Below are 18500 nucleotides of genomic sequence, written 5' to 3'. Positions count from 1 at the left end.
AGTTGAATAGAATGGACATACAAGTGACATTAACTCTCTCCATTGCAAATATACAACTTCACCTGCTCATACAATTTCTCAAAAAAATAAATATATCTTCCCTATTTAATGAACATTGTTCAACATTTAAGTTTCAAAAATGTATGCATTAAAAAATAAATCCTCACTGAAGTCTGAGTATATTAATCAGAAATGACACTTGAACAATAATTAGAATGATTCTGAAGCAGTATTCTGAAGTAGAAAACTAGAAAGAAAAAAAGGAGGGAGGGAAGGAAGGCATGAAAATTGTATATTATTCTGGAATAATAACTAAGATTAACAAAGCCTTTTCTAGATATTAGGAGCCTTGGTGAAGCAGTGGTTTTATGCTGGCCTGTTCACCTCAAGGTCATCAGTTCAAAATCACCAGCTGCTCTTTGGGGAAACATGAGGCTTTTTTTAATCTATGAAAGAGTTAATCTTGGAGACCCACAGCACAGTTCTACTTTGTTCTATAGGGTCATTTTGAGTTGGCATCAACTTGACAGCAATTAATTTTTTAATTTGAGTTTAGATGGAAATTACAATAGTGGATGAAAAGAATTTGAAAAATTGAGGGATTACATCTTACCTCTCATAATGTTAAAGCTCTGACATGTCAAGGGGACATGAATCATGTATTAAACAAAAGGTTTTATCTTTATGCTGAAGGTTGTATCTTCAATATTTTAATTTCCTACCATTTGTCCCTTCTCCTTTGGTTATTTGGCATATACTCTATAGACTCAAGTATAAGCCTATTTGAATATCAGCCGAGGCACATAATTTTACCACAAAAACTGCGTTTAAAATGTGCTGAAAGATTCAGCTTATACAGGAGCATACACAGTATGTACGTATGTATATGTATGTACATATACATACACACATATATATTTAGCTATTCTGAATTTTATTAAAGTACACCGATGCTTTGTTTACTTTCCATTTCAATTTTTCCTTGTATTTCATTTTTGGATAGCTTATGTAGACCTTTCTACACATTCACTAATTTTCCTTCTACAATATCACTCAATATATTTTGCATCTCAGAAGTTGAATTTCCCATCTCTAAAATACTGATGTCTTTCTTATAGTTATCTATTATCTCTACTTAATACTTTCAAATATTTCTCTATCTCCCAGAGTTTTTAGAAAAGAGTCTCTCTAATGGTGTTATTTTTCTCTTTTCATGTATACATTTCCTGAGTGCATTGATGTACACTAACATTTAACTTTATTGTTGTTTTCAGTTTCTTTAATGTTTCATTCGAATTCAGAAAAAGTGAAATTTTTGGTGCTGCATATTTTTGTGTTTAGGGAATTACTCTTGAACTATGGTCTTATATGAAATTGTATTACTTTTAAAAATCACTTTATTGGGGACACGTAGAACTCTTATTTCAATCTGTACATCAATTGAATCAGGCATGTTTGTACATATGTTGCCTTCATTCTTTTCTAAACAATTACTTTCTATTGAGGCCTCCCGAACCTCATAATCCCCTGATAGACTGTACATTGTTATTATTTTCATTTCTCACACTGACAGCTGTCTCCCTTCCCCTATGTTTTCTGTTGTTCTTCCCTCTATAGAGGGGTGTATGGTTTCGTGTCAATCATTGCAATTGGCTCCCCATTTCTCCCTTCCTTTCCCCTCTTCCTCCTACCCTTATGGTATCAGTACTCTTACTCCTGTTCCTGGATTCTGTGTGTCGTGAGCTTTCTATACCTGTAGACATGTTCCTGTCTATTTTGAATTGGGAAGCAGCCCTGGGGTCATGGTAGTGGGGGTTGAGGAAGCCTCAAGGAACCAAAGAAATATAGTGTGTTTCATCGATGCTTTATTGTGCCCTGGCCATTCATCCCTTCCCTATGACCTCTCTGTGGGGAGATTGTTCCACTGTCTACAGATGGGCTTTGGATCTCCGCTCCAGCCCCTCTTGTTCTCAACTACATATTTTTGTTTGTTATGTATCTGCTAATGCCTATTACCCAGTCCCTATGACTCCTCATGATCGCACTGGTGGTGTGCTTCTTCCATGGAGACTTGTTGCTTCACTGTTGAGTAGCAGCTTGTGTAACTTCAAGCCTTTAAGACCACAGACGCTATATCTTTTAATAGCTGGCACCACCCACCTTCTTCACCACATTTGCTTATGCACCTGTTTTGTCTTCACTGATTGTGTTGGGAGGGTGAACATCTTAGACTGTCGATTGGTTAAAACAAAGTGTTCTTGTATTGAGGGAGGGTATGAGCAGAGGCCCAAAGTCCATCCCGTACATCAGTGTATAGCCATAGAAATATATGTACTTGGGCCAATACCTCTATTTTTGTGGATTAATGTATTTACATATGTACATCGCTATGTTTATACCTCTATCCATTGCTTTGCTTCCTTGGTCCTTCCTCTGTTTCCTTTTACCTTCTTTCTACTCCACTGTCATTTCCCCCTTATGTCTGCCTCTTGGTACCTCCTTTTAGCTACTTTGCTGCTGTTCCAACACCTCCCACACCCTGCCTCAGATCCCTGTCTCCTCCTTGTTATTGACTCCAACACCCCAGTTGTTCCCCAGTCCATGGTGCAGCCTGCTCACCTCCCCCTTGCCACACAGCTCTCACCTCCCAGGTCTCCCCAAAACCATTGGTCCCACCGCTCTCTCTTCAGGCATGCCTTCTGTGCCCATACTAAATAGGTAGGTAAATAAATAAGAACAAAAATTTTTAAAGAGAAGAAATATACAAAAATCTTGGGTCTGTTTGCTGGCCTTCAAGACTGTCCAGGAGCTGCCCCTCCCATCCTGGAGGGCCCCTTGAGGGCTCTTCAGGGGCTTCATAGCTCTGCCTTTCTCTAGCTGCTGATCTGGTATGCTCCCTTCTTGGTGTGATCCATTTGGGGGGGTTCAGACCGCACTGCCTCCCCACCAATGTGACCCCAGAAATATCCTCTTTCACAGTCTGCTCCAGTAAGGGGACAATGTGGCACATGCTGTTGTCAGTCTCAGTCTCCTCTGTGTCCCATTAGCTCCCTGCAGGGATGTCATCCTCCCTCTGAGCCTGGAGTGCCAGCATGGGGGTCCAGTGAGGCTCTCTCTCTCTCTCTTTCCTCTCCTCCCTCCTGGCCTGCCCCTGTGTGTGTGGCATGCTGACTACTCTCTCCAACCTGTAGGTTCAGTTCGGCTCTCCCCCACACCCACTTCCAGGGAGGGGGTCAATTTGGCCTGGTTGGGCCAGCCCTGTAGCTCCCTCTTTTCATGCATTCTCCCATGTGCCCATGCTGTCCTCATGGTTTGGTGCTTCATGGTGGGTCTGCATGTCCACGCTGATTTTGTGGAGAGAAGAGCAGTACTCTCTCCCTGGGTGGATTAGTGCCCTGCTCCCTCTGTCATCATTTCATTTCTACCCACTCCCTTCTATCCATCCCCCCTCCCTCATTTCCCCATTTTTGTGTTAGACCAACATGTACCTCCTTGAGTTTGGTCCAACCTTCTCCTGATTCCCTGTATGTCAACCCCAATGTTATGATAGGTGAATTCTCTTCTATACCTACCATGCTGATTACACTTACCTCACCCGACTCATGCTGTACTTCTCCTTTTGTGACTGGCTGACTTCTCAGCATAATTTCCTTCAACTCTTTCCATGAAAAGCCTGTTTCATGTGTTCATCACTGCTTTTTAGTGATGCGTAGTACTCCATTGTGTGTATGTGCCAGAGTTTACTGATCCACTCATCTACTGATGGAAATTTAGATTGTTTCCAGCTCTTTGCAATTGTGAATGTAAGGCTTATATTTGTCTTTGATAGGTTGAAGCACATGGCTCCTTTAGGGATTATTTTGCTACACTATTGAGGCAATAAGCGGTTATATACTCCACAATTCTCTTGAATTGTTCATTTCTATCACTGAAATATTGAAGGAGGATCAATTTCCAGTCCTTTTTCATCCTAAGGATATTTCTCTTTATTATTTTCTGGGAGTTATTGTGCCAGCCTCAGTGGGTGCTTCACATGAAAGCTATGATTAATAGTCCAAGACTCATTGACTAGTCTTTGAAGATTTCCAGTTCTATTTTTGCTCTGTTGCTCATTCTTCTCTAGTGCTCTGTCCTGTGACGTTTGGTCAAGCTAGTCTTCCCAAATTCATTCCTTTCTTCCCTCATCTCTGGGAGATGACTGCAGTACTGTTGTTTTTCTCTTCAGTGTGCTGCATCATGAAACACTAGTCATTAAATAGTGCATTAAGTCCATTTATTTCTCTCACTCAGGGATAACGATTTTCGCTCCCCAATATTCAATATCTGAAAATTATTTTTTCACAAATTTTCTTGTGTCTTTCATAATTTTTTCAGGTGGGATAGTACATTCAAATATTGTTACTCCATCTTAATTTGAAGTTGAAATCTTTCAACCATTCATTTAAACATTGCATCTTCTTTAATTGTCTCCCTTTATTCTGGCATTTTAACTGCAGAATTATTTGAATTGTTACTGAACTCTTTATGTATAGTTTCTATGTACTTTGTCTCCTGTGCTCTTAAAGAGATGCATTATTTATCTAGTGGTGCTATGACAGTAGCACCACAAATTGACGGTTTTAACAAACAGGAATTTATTCTTTCCCAGTTTAAGACGTGAGAATTGTGGATTCAAGGTGTCAGCTCTATGGGAAGGATTTCTCTCTTTGTTGGTTCTGGGGGAAGGTCCTTATCACCAGACTTTCCCTGGGCCTGGAAGTGTCTCAGTGCGAGAATAATGGCTCCAAAGATAAGTAGTCTCTGTGATATCTACTCACTTGTTTAAATTCTTTTATAACTCAGATGAGCTTTACTCCAGATATACATGAACCCTATAGATTGTATACTGCCTCACTAACATTCTATAGGTCAGCATTTGTACCATTTAGGATAATTACATTATGATACTATCTAATATATTATATTAGAAAATAGAGAGAATAATAATATAAGAATTATAGCTTCATCAACTTGACACACATTTTAGAGAGATACAATGCAATTCAAAACACAAGATGTTCAATTGTGATACATACTGTGAGGTTTTTTTTCTGCTGTATTTATATCTGTTCCAGCTTTTAACTTGATAATTTTCCTCTATGTTTTGATTTTGTAAATTTATATTTAGTTTATGTTCATGTAGCCCATGCATATATCTAACCTTGAAAACTATGTATGTTGCTTCCTTCTCCTTATTTGCTTTAACTTTCATGTATGTGGTCATGTCTCACTTAGTAACTGCTAGTTTTTGATTTTAAGGCACTGTGAGTATTGCAAATGGGGCATTTTAGGTGTAATTTTAATTGATGCATGAAAAGGTGCTCTTTTCATTAACATTTTATCTTTATCTGGCAATAATCAGGCCGTATACACTATAATCCAATCAATAGGTGAGCTATTTATGAAAGATGTTCTAATTGGAGTCTATCACAAAACTCAGTCCATGAAAGTCCCAATTGGAGCAATTTGATATTCCCCATATTATCTCATACTCACCTAATCATGTCAAACTTTTCAGATGACAAAAAACCAAATTACTCAAAAGTAAATATGTTTCCAAATATAATTTTTTCCTTTGGATCTGTATTGACCAGTGCTCACCGACTTGCAATAATTTTTATGTTTTCCAAAAGATGATGGTTGTTTTGATGTTTGCAACTGTTGCTAAGTCATTATTTGAAAATAAAATAGCATGTTTCATAAGAGAAATATTCATTGTATTTAAAATATTGCAGAAAAATTTAAAGTAAAAATGTAATAGAGTTTACCGAAAGAGAGAAAAAATTGTAATAGATGCAATAGACCAAAGCTGATATGAGTTCATGAAAAAGAAAAGTTCAATTTTTTTTTCAGTGGAGTTCATTTAAAAGTAAGGTTCTGGAAAACAGTAAAAGCCATAATGAATTAGATGAAGGGGTGAATTAGTATTTGTTCTTTCTGGTGAGTTATATATTACACTTTCTGATAACATAATAGGTTTCACATATTTTCTCTGACTTTTAAAAAAAATACAGATTGTCTAAAAGATCGAAAGGGAGTAATGAGAAACCACACGGCAATAACAACCTTCATCTTGTTGGGACTTACAGATAATCCACAGCTACAAGTTCTGGTTTTCATCTTCTTATTTCTGACATATATCCTGAGTGTAACAGGAAACCTGACTATTATCATACTCACTTTCATGGATTCCCACCTTAAAACACCCATGTATTTTTTCCTTCGCAACTTCTCTTTCTTAGAAATCTCATTCACAACGGTCTGCATTCCAAGATTCCTATATAGTATATCGACTGGAGATAATACTATCACTTATAATGCTTGTGCCTGTCAAATATTTTTTATTGGGCTGTTTGGGGCCACAGAGTTTTTTCTCCTGGCTGCCATGTCTTATGACCGCTACGTGGCCATCTGCAAACCCCTGCACTACATGACCATCATGAATAACAGAGTCTGTGCCGTCCTGGTCGTCTGCTGCTGGTTCGCGGGCTTGATGATTATCATCACACCACTCGGTATGGGTCTCCAGCTGGAATTCTGTGACTCCAATGTCATTGATCATTTTGGCTGTGATGCATCTCCACTTTTTAAAATTTCATGCACAGACACATGGTTTATAGAACAGATGGTTATAAGTTGTGCAGTACTGACATTCATTATCACACTGGTAGGTGTAGTTTTTTCTTACATATATATTATCAGGACTATCTTAAATTTCCCTTCTGCTCAGCAAAGAAAGAAAGCTTTTTCCACATGTTCTTCTCATATGATTGTTGTCTCTATCACTTATGGTAGCTGCATTTTTATCTATATCAAACCTTCAGCTAAAGAAGAGGTAGATATTAATAAAGGGGTATCCGTGCTCACTACCTCTGTGGCTCCTTTGCTGAATCCCTTCATTTATACCTTGAGAAATAAGCAGGTGAAACAGGCTTTGAATGATGTAATTAAAAAATTGCATTTAGTGCACACAAGTGAGAAAGCAATGAATTGGAGCAGTCAAGTGAAAATGAAAGGCTAGTTCCTTAAACTTTCTCTGAAGTGCCACTAGGTTCATTTTCTCACGATCCTTCGCATTGTCATTTGTGAACATATTCTCCTCAAGAAGTTCCTTCCTGGATTCTTCTCATTCAGAATTCTCCTATTGCTAAGATAACACAAGAATGAATTCCTGTGAAACAAAATCTTCCATAGTCCACTTTCTTCTTCAAGGAGCTCTGGTGGCATAGTGTTTTGGGTTTGGGTTGTAAACTCTAAGGTCAGCAGTTCAGAGCCACCAGCTAATCCATGGGAGAAGGACATGAAGAGCTATGAGGGAAAGCCACAGGAACAAACCTATCCTGTCTTACAGGGTCACTTATGAGTCAGAATTGACTTGATGGCAGTGAATGATCCTCTTTCACTGGATTTTCCAATGCTAATGTTAAAAAAGAAATTTTATAATTATAAGTAATATTATCTATTTTTCCTTGCATTTAAAATATTATATTTTTCCTAAGATTCATTGCTTTCAACATGAAATTGTCAGAATAAATTTTAAATAGGATAACATTTATCTTTGTTTTAAGATATTAATAATATAATGATCATAATTCACACTTCAATCTTCCAAAGAAGATTCAGTAGGCGAGTCCTAAAAGAGGAATAGTGAGTACATTCTTTGAACTAGAGATCAAGATTAGCATGCATGTTTTACCAAGTTCACTGTGTAAAACTCATAATCTAGTCTGAAGAAATTATTCTCATCTACAGTACAGTGTACAGATAATAGCTATCTGGGCAGAGAGGGCTGAGTGGAGATTTCTCCAAGTGTCCTTGGCTAAGTGACTGACTGAATGCATGTTGTCCAGAGTTGAGCAGATGTATCAGAGTGCATATTTAAGCCTGAGAAATTAGTAAATATACTAGAGATCAGGTTGGGCTTGCAGGTTTTGCCAAGGCAGAGCCAAAGAAATTGTTAGTACATCTTTAAATCTACTTAGGACTACTTAACAAGTAATGACCATGTCATAGAGTATGCAAAAATCTTAGTGTCTTGTTTTTCCTAAATCAATTTCACTGGAACAGAACCACTACTCCTTCACTGACACAATGCCAGTGACTCCTTTTCATGGAAGAAGCACATAGACCTTATTGCTTAGAAATCTGAAAATATATGCTGTCTCTTTAGTTTAAAAGAGTAGATATTCTTTTACACAAAGAGCTTGCACACTTCTGGTGTAGAATTGACTTACTGTTCTCATTATTTGAAGTAAGAAGTGTATTGTCATACAACCACATTGTCTTAACCTGGCCCAAACTCTCCATGAAGTCACTTTTCACCTTAATGGCCAGATTGAAACACTTAAAGTTATTCTTTCCCTGTGTGATTTCCTATTTTGTCTCTAAATATATTTCAAGCAGAATGTAAGAAGACTACTTCAGGAAATCTCCCTATCTTGTCTACCAAATTTCATACTAAATAATAAAGCATGTTAATATTTTATAAAACTGGAAAACTCTCCTGCTTTTTTTTTCTAGAGCAAATTTAGACAATCAATACCTATAAAACTGTCATTTCACCAATATTTTTTCCTGAAAAAAGTATGCTTATAAGTCAAAATTCAAGCTTCAGGAATATATTCTCTCTAATAACTAAAATTTTGGTATGCCCTTTGCAATACCAAACGTCTGTTTACATATTATGAATGTAAGATACCACTGTTAAATTTGGTTAGTGTCTTTCAGTAGCTGTTTGGCTAAGAAATCAAGTGCAACAATGTAGTACATGTATAAAAATATTCATCCATGCATAGTGAAGGCCATCTTAAACTAAAGGAATCCTCCAAGACAAACCTTCTCTTATTGTTCTTATTAAGTATTACTGAATTATCTATATCATATTTATGTATGAGTATATATAATATTTATACTTACATATACTTAAATATATAAATGTATTCATGTATTTTAGGAGGAAATGAAAGCTTCAGAGCCTCTCTATCATCCCTTTTGGTGTTTGCTTTAGATTTGTTTTTAATTAAGGTTCTCTATTTTATGCCGCTACTTGATCTTCTGTGTTCTAATATCCACTGATATCCACCTACACAGAAAATATCCAGATAAAATTCTCGATTAAAGAGTCAATTAAGGATGTTAACAAATTGTATTGCCATTTAGAAATGATTGGGGTATTAGTTTACCAACATATGTTGCAAATTTTCATGTCAGCTAACAAATGCCCAAAGACACAAATGACTCTACTGTAACCCCTCAGTTGGAAGACACTCAGCTCCACTCGCATGGGTCAGTAAGCCCGGCTCCCTGAATTAAGTGACCAGAGGCATCGCACTCCATTACGCCTCAGCCCAAGCAACTCAGCTCCATTTCATGGGTCTGAAAGTTCACCTTCCCCTTCTAAGTGCCCAGAGGCACCCGACTCCACAAGCCATACTCCTGCACAAAGGCGCTCATCAGCACGTGCTCCGTGGGTTGGGAAGTCCATCTCCCTGTTCCATGCTCGGGCTTCTGGTTCTGCTACTGCTCCTCCGATATTACAACTTGCGTCTGGTTACAGGGGTGTCACTGTGCAGGATTCTTGGGTCCAGAGGGTGTGTACTCCACTTCCTAATTCTCTGCGGGTAAATTTTATACACAACAGTGCAACAGTCCTGGGCATACTTCCCAATTCATAATTCCTCACAGTTTAATCCTATCAATATTTCCTCCCATCTTCTTTCCAGGTCCATGCAGGGAAGGGTTGTTTGGTAGAAGTTGTGGAGAAACATGAATTAAATCCTTACATGAAAACATTCAGTAGTTGTAGGTAAAATCGTTTTGATTCGGTGGAGAAACCAATTTGATATTATCTTTGTATGTGTAGGCGTAAGACTTGTGTTATGCAAATCAAAGTGGAATTTGGTAGAAACTATTAGCAATGTAAAGTATTGAATATTATGATTATTTCAAGAAGCAAATTTCTTAACTTTACTTGTTTTTATTTTTCTCTTCTGAATATTAGACTGCTAACCACAAGGTGGGAAGGTCAAATCCACCAGCCTTTTTGGGGGAGAAAAATGAAGTTAAATGATTTGATATTTACAGTCTAGAAATGCCGATATAGGATTCTGAAATATATTTGTCTCAGAAGTGGGTTTGATTTGCTTTTGATTAAAATTAATCATATTCTTTGAAAGCTTGCAGCTATTTTATGAGAAAAAGTATTGATATATTTGAAATACAAAAGTCATAGATCAGAGAATGAAATAAGAAAAGGAGAGAATATATTCGTTTTATTAGCAAAAATTATTTTGTAAGTAAATTTTTAAAGGATCCATATTTTAACATTTGAAAGAAAAATGATCCTTTACACTCTAGGTATAAATGGTAACATATGCAATACAATTGAAGGATTTGAATAGAAATTAAGCTATAAGAGATAATTATACAATTATTTACATAATTATAGAACAGATACATTAAAGCATACTAAATTAAAATAAAATTTTCTTCATTCAAAATTACCCCATATTTCCTATTTTGATGTTATATATGTATATATATTCTGTATTGTTAAGAGTTGTCAATTCACAGCTCTCCTATACACAACAGAAAAAAAAATAGTGCCTAGAAGTACAAAATGGAGAATAAATTATGGCTGCCAGTTCCGAGAAAGATGAGGGAAATGTAAACTAGAGTCAGTCAGATTGTGAGTGCCTTCTGGTACTGTCTCTGACAGTATTCTGCTTCTATTCATCAGGTCTTGAGTATCTGGCAATATTTCTAGGCTAGCCATGAAATGATCAGTGGCTAATTCTTCTCAAGTGGTCAGTCTATTCCTTTTTTCTCTTACTTTCTTAGTCTGCAAGCTCTTCTGAAACCGCTACTTTTGTTGACCCTGCTGGTCTAAGAAATACAAATAGCATAGCTTCCACCATCACAGCAACAACCAAATCACCACAATTCCACAAAGTGGCAGACCAATGGTGGCTATTAGTGTTCAGCAAGTCTATTCTTGAGTTGGTTTTGAATTCAGGTGGGATAGTCTCAAGATAGACTCTTTTGGACTTTGTTTTCTGCTTCAACTTAGCCTTGTTTTTTACTGATATTGACCTTCTCAATTGTCTCTTTTCACGATTGTATCTATTTTGTGTTCATGCACTCCATATGGTCAGGCTCACATGTATAGCAACAATTTATGTTGAAAAGAAGTATTCGCAATGCATAAACCATTGTTCTTGCATTACCCTGTTATATATAATAAGCCATCATATTTTTGTCTAAAATGGAAAATACCAATCCATTTCTGCTGAGTAATGCCTAGGATATAGATTTGTGTGTTTTATTTAATTTTTGATGGCTTCCGATTTTCCTAGGCTGATACTTTATACATTCTACATATTGCTTATCAATGGATGTTTGCAATTTGTTCATCTCATTTTGTGCCATGCCTCAACAACAAAAGGTTATGAAATATTTGCTCTATCCACACCCATGACTCTATTGTGAGTAATTACCTCTTTTCCAGTCACGTTTAAAGTGCCTGTCCACATAAGGACCTCGTATTAGGACACTGTACTGGTGACGTGCCACAGCTGCTCATACAATTTCCAGTGCCTATTTTTTTTCAAAAGTGGTCCATCTAGTCCTTCATCCGATTTGTCTCTGTCTCACAATTCTACTGAAACCTATCCACCATGGGTGACCTTGTTAATGTGTGAAAAACCAGGGTCATAACTTCTAACCTTATGGCAATGCACAAGTCATGCCAGTATGACAAATTGTTGGACAAATTTTAGATCATATCAATAGACTATATTAAAACACACATGGTCTCAATAAGTACTAAGCACTTCACAAGCTCTAACACCACTTCATTATAAAAGAGTTCATCAAAGTAGAAGAAATTAAAAAGAAACTTTCTCAACCTTATAAGTAGCATTCCTTGACTAACAACATAATTAATGATGAAGATTTATTGGAATAGTGTTCAATAGGGAAATAACATCCCTTACAATAAATGATGCTGATAGATCTAAATATTTTCCTATTAAAACCACCTCACATCATATACAAAAAAATTAATGCTAAAAGTATTGCAGACCTAAATGTAGAAACTGAATAACTCTTTGAAGGGAAATATATATATGCATGCATATGTGTGTGTATATATATACATATATATACACACGTATATATGTATATACGTGTATATATATATTAAGCCAACCTTGGGTTAGATGAATGCTTCTTAGATATAACATCAAACGCTTAAGCAAGAAAAAAGAAATAGATAAATTGAACTTTATTGAAATTAAAAATCTGTGCTTCAAAGACTATTATTTTAAAAATGAAAAGATAATACAGAGAAGGGAGAAAATATCTGTAAATCTTATATCTGATAAGAATGTTGTGCCCAGAATATAAAAATAATATTTTGTTTAATTATTAAAAGCCTAGTAATTAAATTATTTAAAATAAATAAATGAGTTAATAGAAACTACTTCGAACAAGATATACAATCACAGAATAAGCACTTTAAGAGACTAACTACAAAATATATTGTACATATAGCACTGAACCTGCAACTGCTGAATACTAGTGGTTTTACTCTTGGAGCTTTATCCCAGAAAAAGAAACAAAATGTAAGTTCACTTAAAAACCTGTATACAGATGATTAGTTAATCATTATGAATTAAAGCCCCAAATTAGCAATAATCTAGATTTTTTTTAGTCAGTAAAGAGTTAATAAATGGTGACACAACAATACCACAGAATTTTACTTAATAATAATCTACCTATACAGGTAATAACTTAATCTTCAAGAATTTATGATAACTAGAAAAATTCACATCTAAGAATATAGATTATTCTGACTTCCGACTTCCTAAAAGTTAAAATTGGTGCACAGAGTATGGTTGCCAGTGGTGAGACTGTAAGGAGAATGAAAGCTAGTGGGTTTATGGGAGCACATCACGTGGGATCCTTGTGAAGATGGGGACTAGGAAAAACAACATTTGCCATCCAGTCAACTCTCACTGTGGTGACCCTAAGCGTGTCAGAGGAGAACCGTGCCTCAGATGGTTTCAAAGACGGATCTTGTTTTTTTTTTAAGTAAGCGCATCATTCAACCTTTCCCACACTGGGCGTACTCACATCTTCAGTCTTGTGGTTAGCAGCTAGGTGTGTGAACCATTTCCATGTGGTAAGAGAAATTTTACCTTGCTTGGCTGTTTCAGCATCAGTATTTTAGTTGTGCAGTTTCATATAGTTTGTGTTAGGTTGGGTTGCCTACAGAAATTAAACGAGTAGACTCTCTTGTAGTTATAAGGAAGAACTTTATATTAAGAAGTAATTTCATAAGGGGCAGGCATCCCAGCCCAGTCCAATCAAAGTCCATGGGTTCAATGCTAGCTGGATCCCTCTTCAGACTCACCTAGCCAAGGCCTATGGCACATAAAGGTGAAGAGGGAGATCCCATGTGGGGGGCAGAGCCGCATGGATCCAAGGTGGGAAAATATCAGGGCACAGACAGCGTATCACTGGCTCTGAGGGTTACTGGACCCCTTGGGACAACCCCTGGAGGCAGACACAGAGTCCCAATAAGCAGGAAGGTGAAGGAGGAAAGAGAGAGGGAGAAGTTCCCAGTTTCTTGCTTATAAAAAGGCAAAATCCCCAAGTAGGCATTTTTATCCTGTACCAATTGTTAAGAGAAATGCTTACTTGTATTTAGAAAATCCTTACATGTTAATAGCTTTTGACATATTTTTCCAACCAACTATATTATAGCATATGCAATTGGTCCTTAAGCAGAGCAAGAATTTACTTCCAGAGGCTAAACGTGTACATAATTTTTCCCTTTCTACTTGTGTTATGCTTATTATATATGTTTTCAACTCTGTTTTAAATTTTGTCTATTAAAATTTGTAGTATATAAAACACTTACTTTAGGTGTGATGATTATTAGTGTTTTACAATGTGTTGTTATATATACTTAATTATACCTTTACAAACCTAACTTTTAAAAAAACATTTTATTAGGAGCTCATACAACTCTTAACGCAATCCATACATATACATACATCAATTGTATAAAGCACATCTGTACATTCTTTTCCCTAAGCATTTTCAAAGCATTTGCTCTCCACTTAAGCCCTTTGCATCAAGTCGTCTTTTCTTTTCTTTTTTTTTTAAAGAGGACAAAACTAAATTTAATCTATTATATTTAGTAGTTATTTTAATGTGTACATATTTACTCTTTTTTGTCATAGCTGGCATGAAATATCACCAAGAGCTTCTCTTTCTTTTTTACTCAAATTATGGTTGACTCTCACATATTTATATTGTAGTTTTTATGTTCCCCAAATATATACACCAATTGCTGCTGTCTCAGAAACTCATATTTGTTTCCATTGATTTACAATTTAGCCTTCACATCAAATAACAAGAGTTTATTATCACATATATTCACACAATGAAGTTTTTTCCCCACATTATTTTTCTTTATATAAAATTTATGGGTATTAAATTATTTAATACACTTAAATAATACGGTAGGATTTTTATTACTATTGCTTTAACATTTAATTAAATACAGCCAAAATTGGAGACACTACCACTGAGAAGGTCTGTCAGCACTGTGGGTAATGCATTGGGCTGTGAGGTGGTTAATTGTGTCAACCTGGCTGACAAACACATGTGGGGTTACTTGAAGGGCGGAGAGATAAATGGCTCGGTGAGTCTCACCTTTCGAGTTCTCAGGTCTCTTGCTTTCTGATGGTAGGATCAGGGTGCAGCTGCCTTACCCAGTTCCCTGCTTCAACTGGCAAGGCTCACTTCCTGAAACACATCCCTGAGGTGAAGCCACATGAACCGATTCTGATGCAGCCCTGGGTGCTGGAGCAGCCCTGTGGAGACCCTTGCCTGTGCTGAAATACTTACTGACGAGTATTTCCTCCTGCAGTCGGTGTTATTGCATGTGTTTTGTGAGATGGAGGAGGACTTTGTGGGTTGGTATAGGAATAAGGGTTAATGTTGGACTTGTGGGCTTGGGCAACATTGGGTTGGGGTGTTTTCTTGATGTGCACTTAACCTTTATATAAAACTCTCATTTACACATGAGTTTCTGTGGATTTGTTTCTCTAAAGTACCCAGACTGTCACAAGCTCTTAACTTGAATTCAGAAGTTTGAACCCACCAGTTACCCATGAAAAAGAAGAGGCTATCTCCGCTCATGTTGATTTACAGTCTCAAAATCCTGGGAACAGTCTTCCTCTGTCCTATGGAATCTTAGTGTGTCAGAAGAGACTTGATGGCAATTGGATAACCACCACTCCAATGTCTCTGAGCAGAATGATATTGGAAGTTTCTGGACAGAGACAGGGGAAGTACAGAACAAAATTCAAAGTCAGAAAAATAACAGACTTTTAGAGTCTGGTGGAATGTGAGACTGTGGTCCTTGAAACAAATGCCCACCCTTGAGGATCAGTTTTCAGCATAAAATATAGTGAATAACCTGTAGCGACGAATAGCACCAAGGAATAATGTACTACTTGGTACAGTCAACCATGGGAGATCATAAGAGCGGCACTTGCTCAGATACAAAGTCAGAAGGCCAGAGGAGGGAGCGAACAAGAACAGATAAAAGCAGGGCACCATGGCGGGAGTGGAAGTGCAGACTTACATTGATGGGTGACAACTCACGTCCTGACTGGATAATTGTACACGTTCTAAGTAGAAAATGGACTCCCTCTCTAAGCTTTCATCCCAATTACAATCAAGAAAGTCATAATAAATTGGTTCAAAATGATGTTTAACAATCTTGAAAGTTTATTTATATTCTTCATTATTTAATACAATAATTCACAGTGTTATTCGCAGCGTTGTTATTATTTGCTTCCACTTTGTCACCTTATTTCAAAACATTTTGAGTTGCTTATTTTAAAAATTAAGGAGAAAAATAGAATCTTGTGAAAATTCTCTAATTATAGACAATGCACGCGAAAAATCCCCAAACCCTGACTGGGATTATCTGATCTGATTTGAACAACAGACTCACAGACTGTTAGGTGCTGGTGCTGCTCTTTTGGCACCTTCCTGTCTGTGGGAGCTGGATTGCCAAAGCTAATTATACTGAGGATTCCTCTGTGATTTTCAATAATGAGGCACCACGGGCTCTTTTGTTTGCTGACTCTCTTTTCTCTAGTAAGAGGCGAACTATATAAAGTACTAGCCTTATCCTCTAGAGCCAAATGAGCTGTTTAAAAAAAAAAAAAAACCAAAAAAAAAAAAACATTTAGCTCAGATCAGCTATCCCTTACCACTTGATAACGCTTGACCCTCCCAGCATTCTTTAAATAACAAGAAAATATACATATGTTCTTTGGAAAAATCATTGATTCCCTCTCCTGGAAGTATCTCTTTATTGTGAAAAGGCACTCGGGCATTTTCAGGCTTCTTTCTTGCTGAGTTGGGAGAAAGAGGAGGCGTTCTACTCCCATAAAGAGCTCCGGCCTCAGAAATTCACAGGAGCAGTTCTATCTGTCACTGAATCAGAATGGAGTCACTGGCAGTGAACTTTCTTGCTAGGCCTGATTCCTTGAGGGAGCTATATCCATGTCTCCACCGGCATATTATTGTTCAACCAGTGTCTCTGTAAGAACATCTGAAAATAAACTGCCAACAGATCCCATGATGTATTTCTAAAGTGTAAGTAATGAATGTTTGCTTTTACATTTATTTTTTAATTTAAATTATTTTATTTGGGACTCATGAAACTTTTATCACAATCCATATATACATCCATTGTGTGAAGCACATTTGTACATTTGTTGCCCTCATCATTCTCAAAGCAATTGCTTTCTACTTGAGCCCTTGCTATCAGCTCCTCATTTTTTCCCTCTCTCCCCGTTCCCTACCTCCCTCACGAACCTTTTATAATTTATAAATTTTTATTATTATTATTATATTACACTGCCTGACGTCTCTCTTCATTCACTTTTCTGCTGCCGTTCTCCAGGGAGGAGGTTATATGTAGATCCTCATAATCAGTTTCCCCTTTCCAACCCACCTCACCTCCACCCTCCCGGTATCTCCACTCTCAGCACTGGTCCTGAAGGAATCATCTGTCCTGGATTCCCTGTGTGTCCAACTCCGATTTCACTTATTTTTACTGTCAGCTTTAAGCTGCCAGGGGACCGCTGGTCGCACAGTGGTTAGGCATTGGGCGATGATGTCAATCATAGGCAGTGCAAATGACTAGCAGCTCCGCGGAGAAAGACAGACTGGCCTTTCTTCTTCTGTAAATAGACTCTGAAACCACAGGACATCACTGTCAGTCACCAGTGACTTGATGGCAAGGAATTAGTTCTATTGGCAAGAGGGGAGTGTCAGTAGGGAATTTCATGATATATTTCTCATTGAAGGCAAAATATCAGTATTACCCTTAGTCAATATGTTGAACACTAATATTACCATTGCTGAAAATAAATTATCCCACAGTCACTGGGATATGATCTTCTTCTAGAACTATGGCTGCACAAATATTTTCCAGGTTCTGGTATTACACCTATCTCAAGGCAGGGGAAAACAAAATCACAAGAAAATGTCTTATTCCTATGTGCTATATTGAGAAGATTTGGAGCCTCAGAATTATAATTTGCAAGTTTGGAATCTACAAGAATTTACCAATATAATTGGGTATATGTGAAAAGTAACTCTTATCTAGTTATTCCTATTTCCTAGAACCCAACCTTAACTTTCATTAATAAAAATATTGAACAAATAAAGATAGTAATATTCATAAAGTTATAAGTAGGGGCTTTGGCGACACTTGTGATTTACAATCAGCAACAAATTTTGGTAGTCCAAGACCACCTCCATCTCTGTGGAAGAAAATGTCTGGAGTCTGGTCCTGCAACATGTCTAGCTGAGAAAGTCCTATGCAATGTTCTACTCTGAGACACCTGGCCTTTCCATGAGTAGGGGACGAATTAAAAAAAAACTACAAAAAGTACAACAGAGGAAACGACTAAGTAATGCAACAAGGAAAATGAGGAAATGCACCTGATCATATTTTCTGCCAAGTAGAGTGCATGGATTGACAGTGTTTGTATATGAGTACGTTAGCATCACTTTGATCCTGTTATCTTCTCAAGTACTTTGAGAATAATCTATATGGGATATTGACATTGATGTTTTTCATCCTAATAGGAATACTGTCTTCATTAGCCCAAGCATCCAGGTACATGTACACCGACAATTAGCATACAGTGATTATAGTGCTCCAAAGATGATGACTGCTAATCTCTAGGAAGAAATATAGACATATTTTCTCCCCCCATTCTATTTTATTTTATAAAATAAAATCGAAATTTTATTTTATTCTCCCTTGAATAATAAATGCAAAATATATGAATAAAGACTGTGAACTTGAATTTAAAAAAGGAGAAGGGTAAGTAAACAGTGTCATAGTGAGGAGATTC

General features: G+C 36.9%; 1 protein-coding gene across 1 annotated transcript; it reads left to right on the top strand.

The window, feature by feature from the left end:
- The first annotated feature begins 6079 nt into the window (after positions 1–6079).
- Positions 6080–11702, top strand: LOC142451470 (olfactory receptor 6C2-like). The gene is made up of 2 exons (XM_075553261.1): positions 6080–6982; positions 11664–11702. Exons 1-2 carry the CDS (start codon positions 6080–6082, stop codon positions 11700–11702), a joined length of 942 nt encoding a protein of 313 aa, XP_075409376.1.
- The last annotated feature ends 6798 nt before the right edge of the window (positions 11703–18500 follow it).

Source organism: Tenrec ecaudatus, chromosome 6 (assembly GCF_050624435.1).
Source record: "Tenrec ecaudatus isolate mTenEca1 chromosome 6, mTenEca1.hap1, whole genome shotgun sequence".
Lineage (NCBI taxonomy): Eukaryota > Metazoa > Chordata > Mammalia > Afrosoricida > Tenrecidae > Tenrec > Tenrec ecaudatus.
The sequence above is the reverse complement of the archived record's forward strand: the minus strand, read 5'-3'. Positions and strand labels throughout refer to the sequence as shown.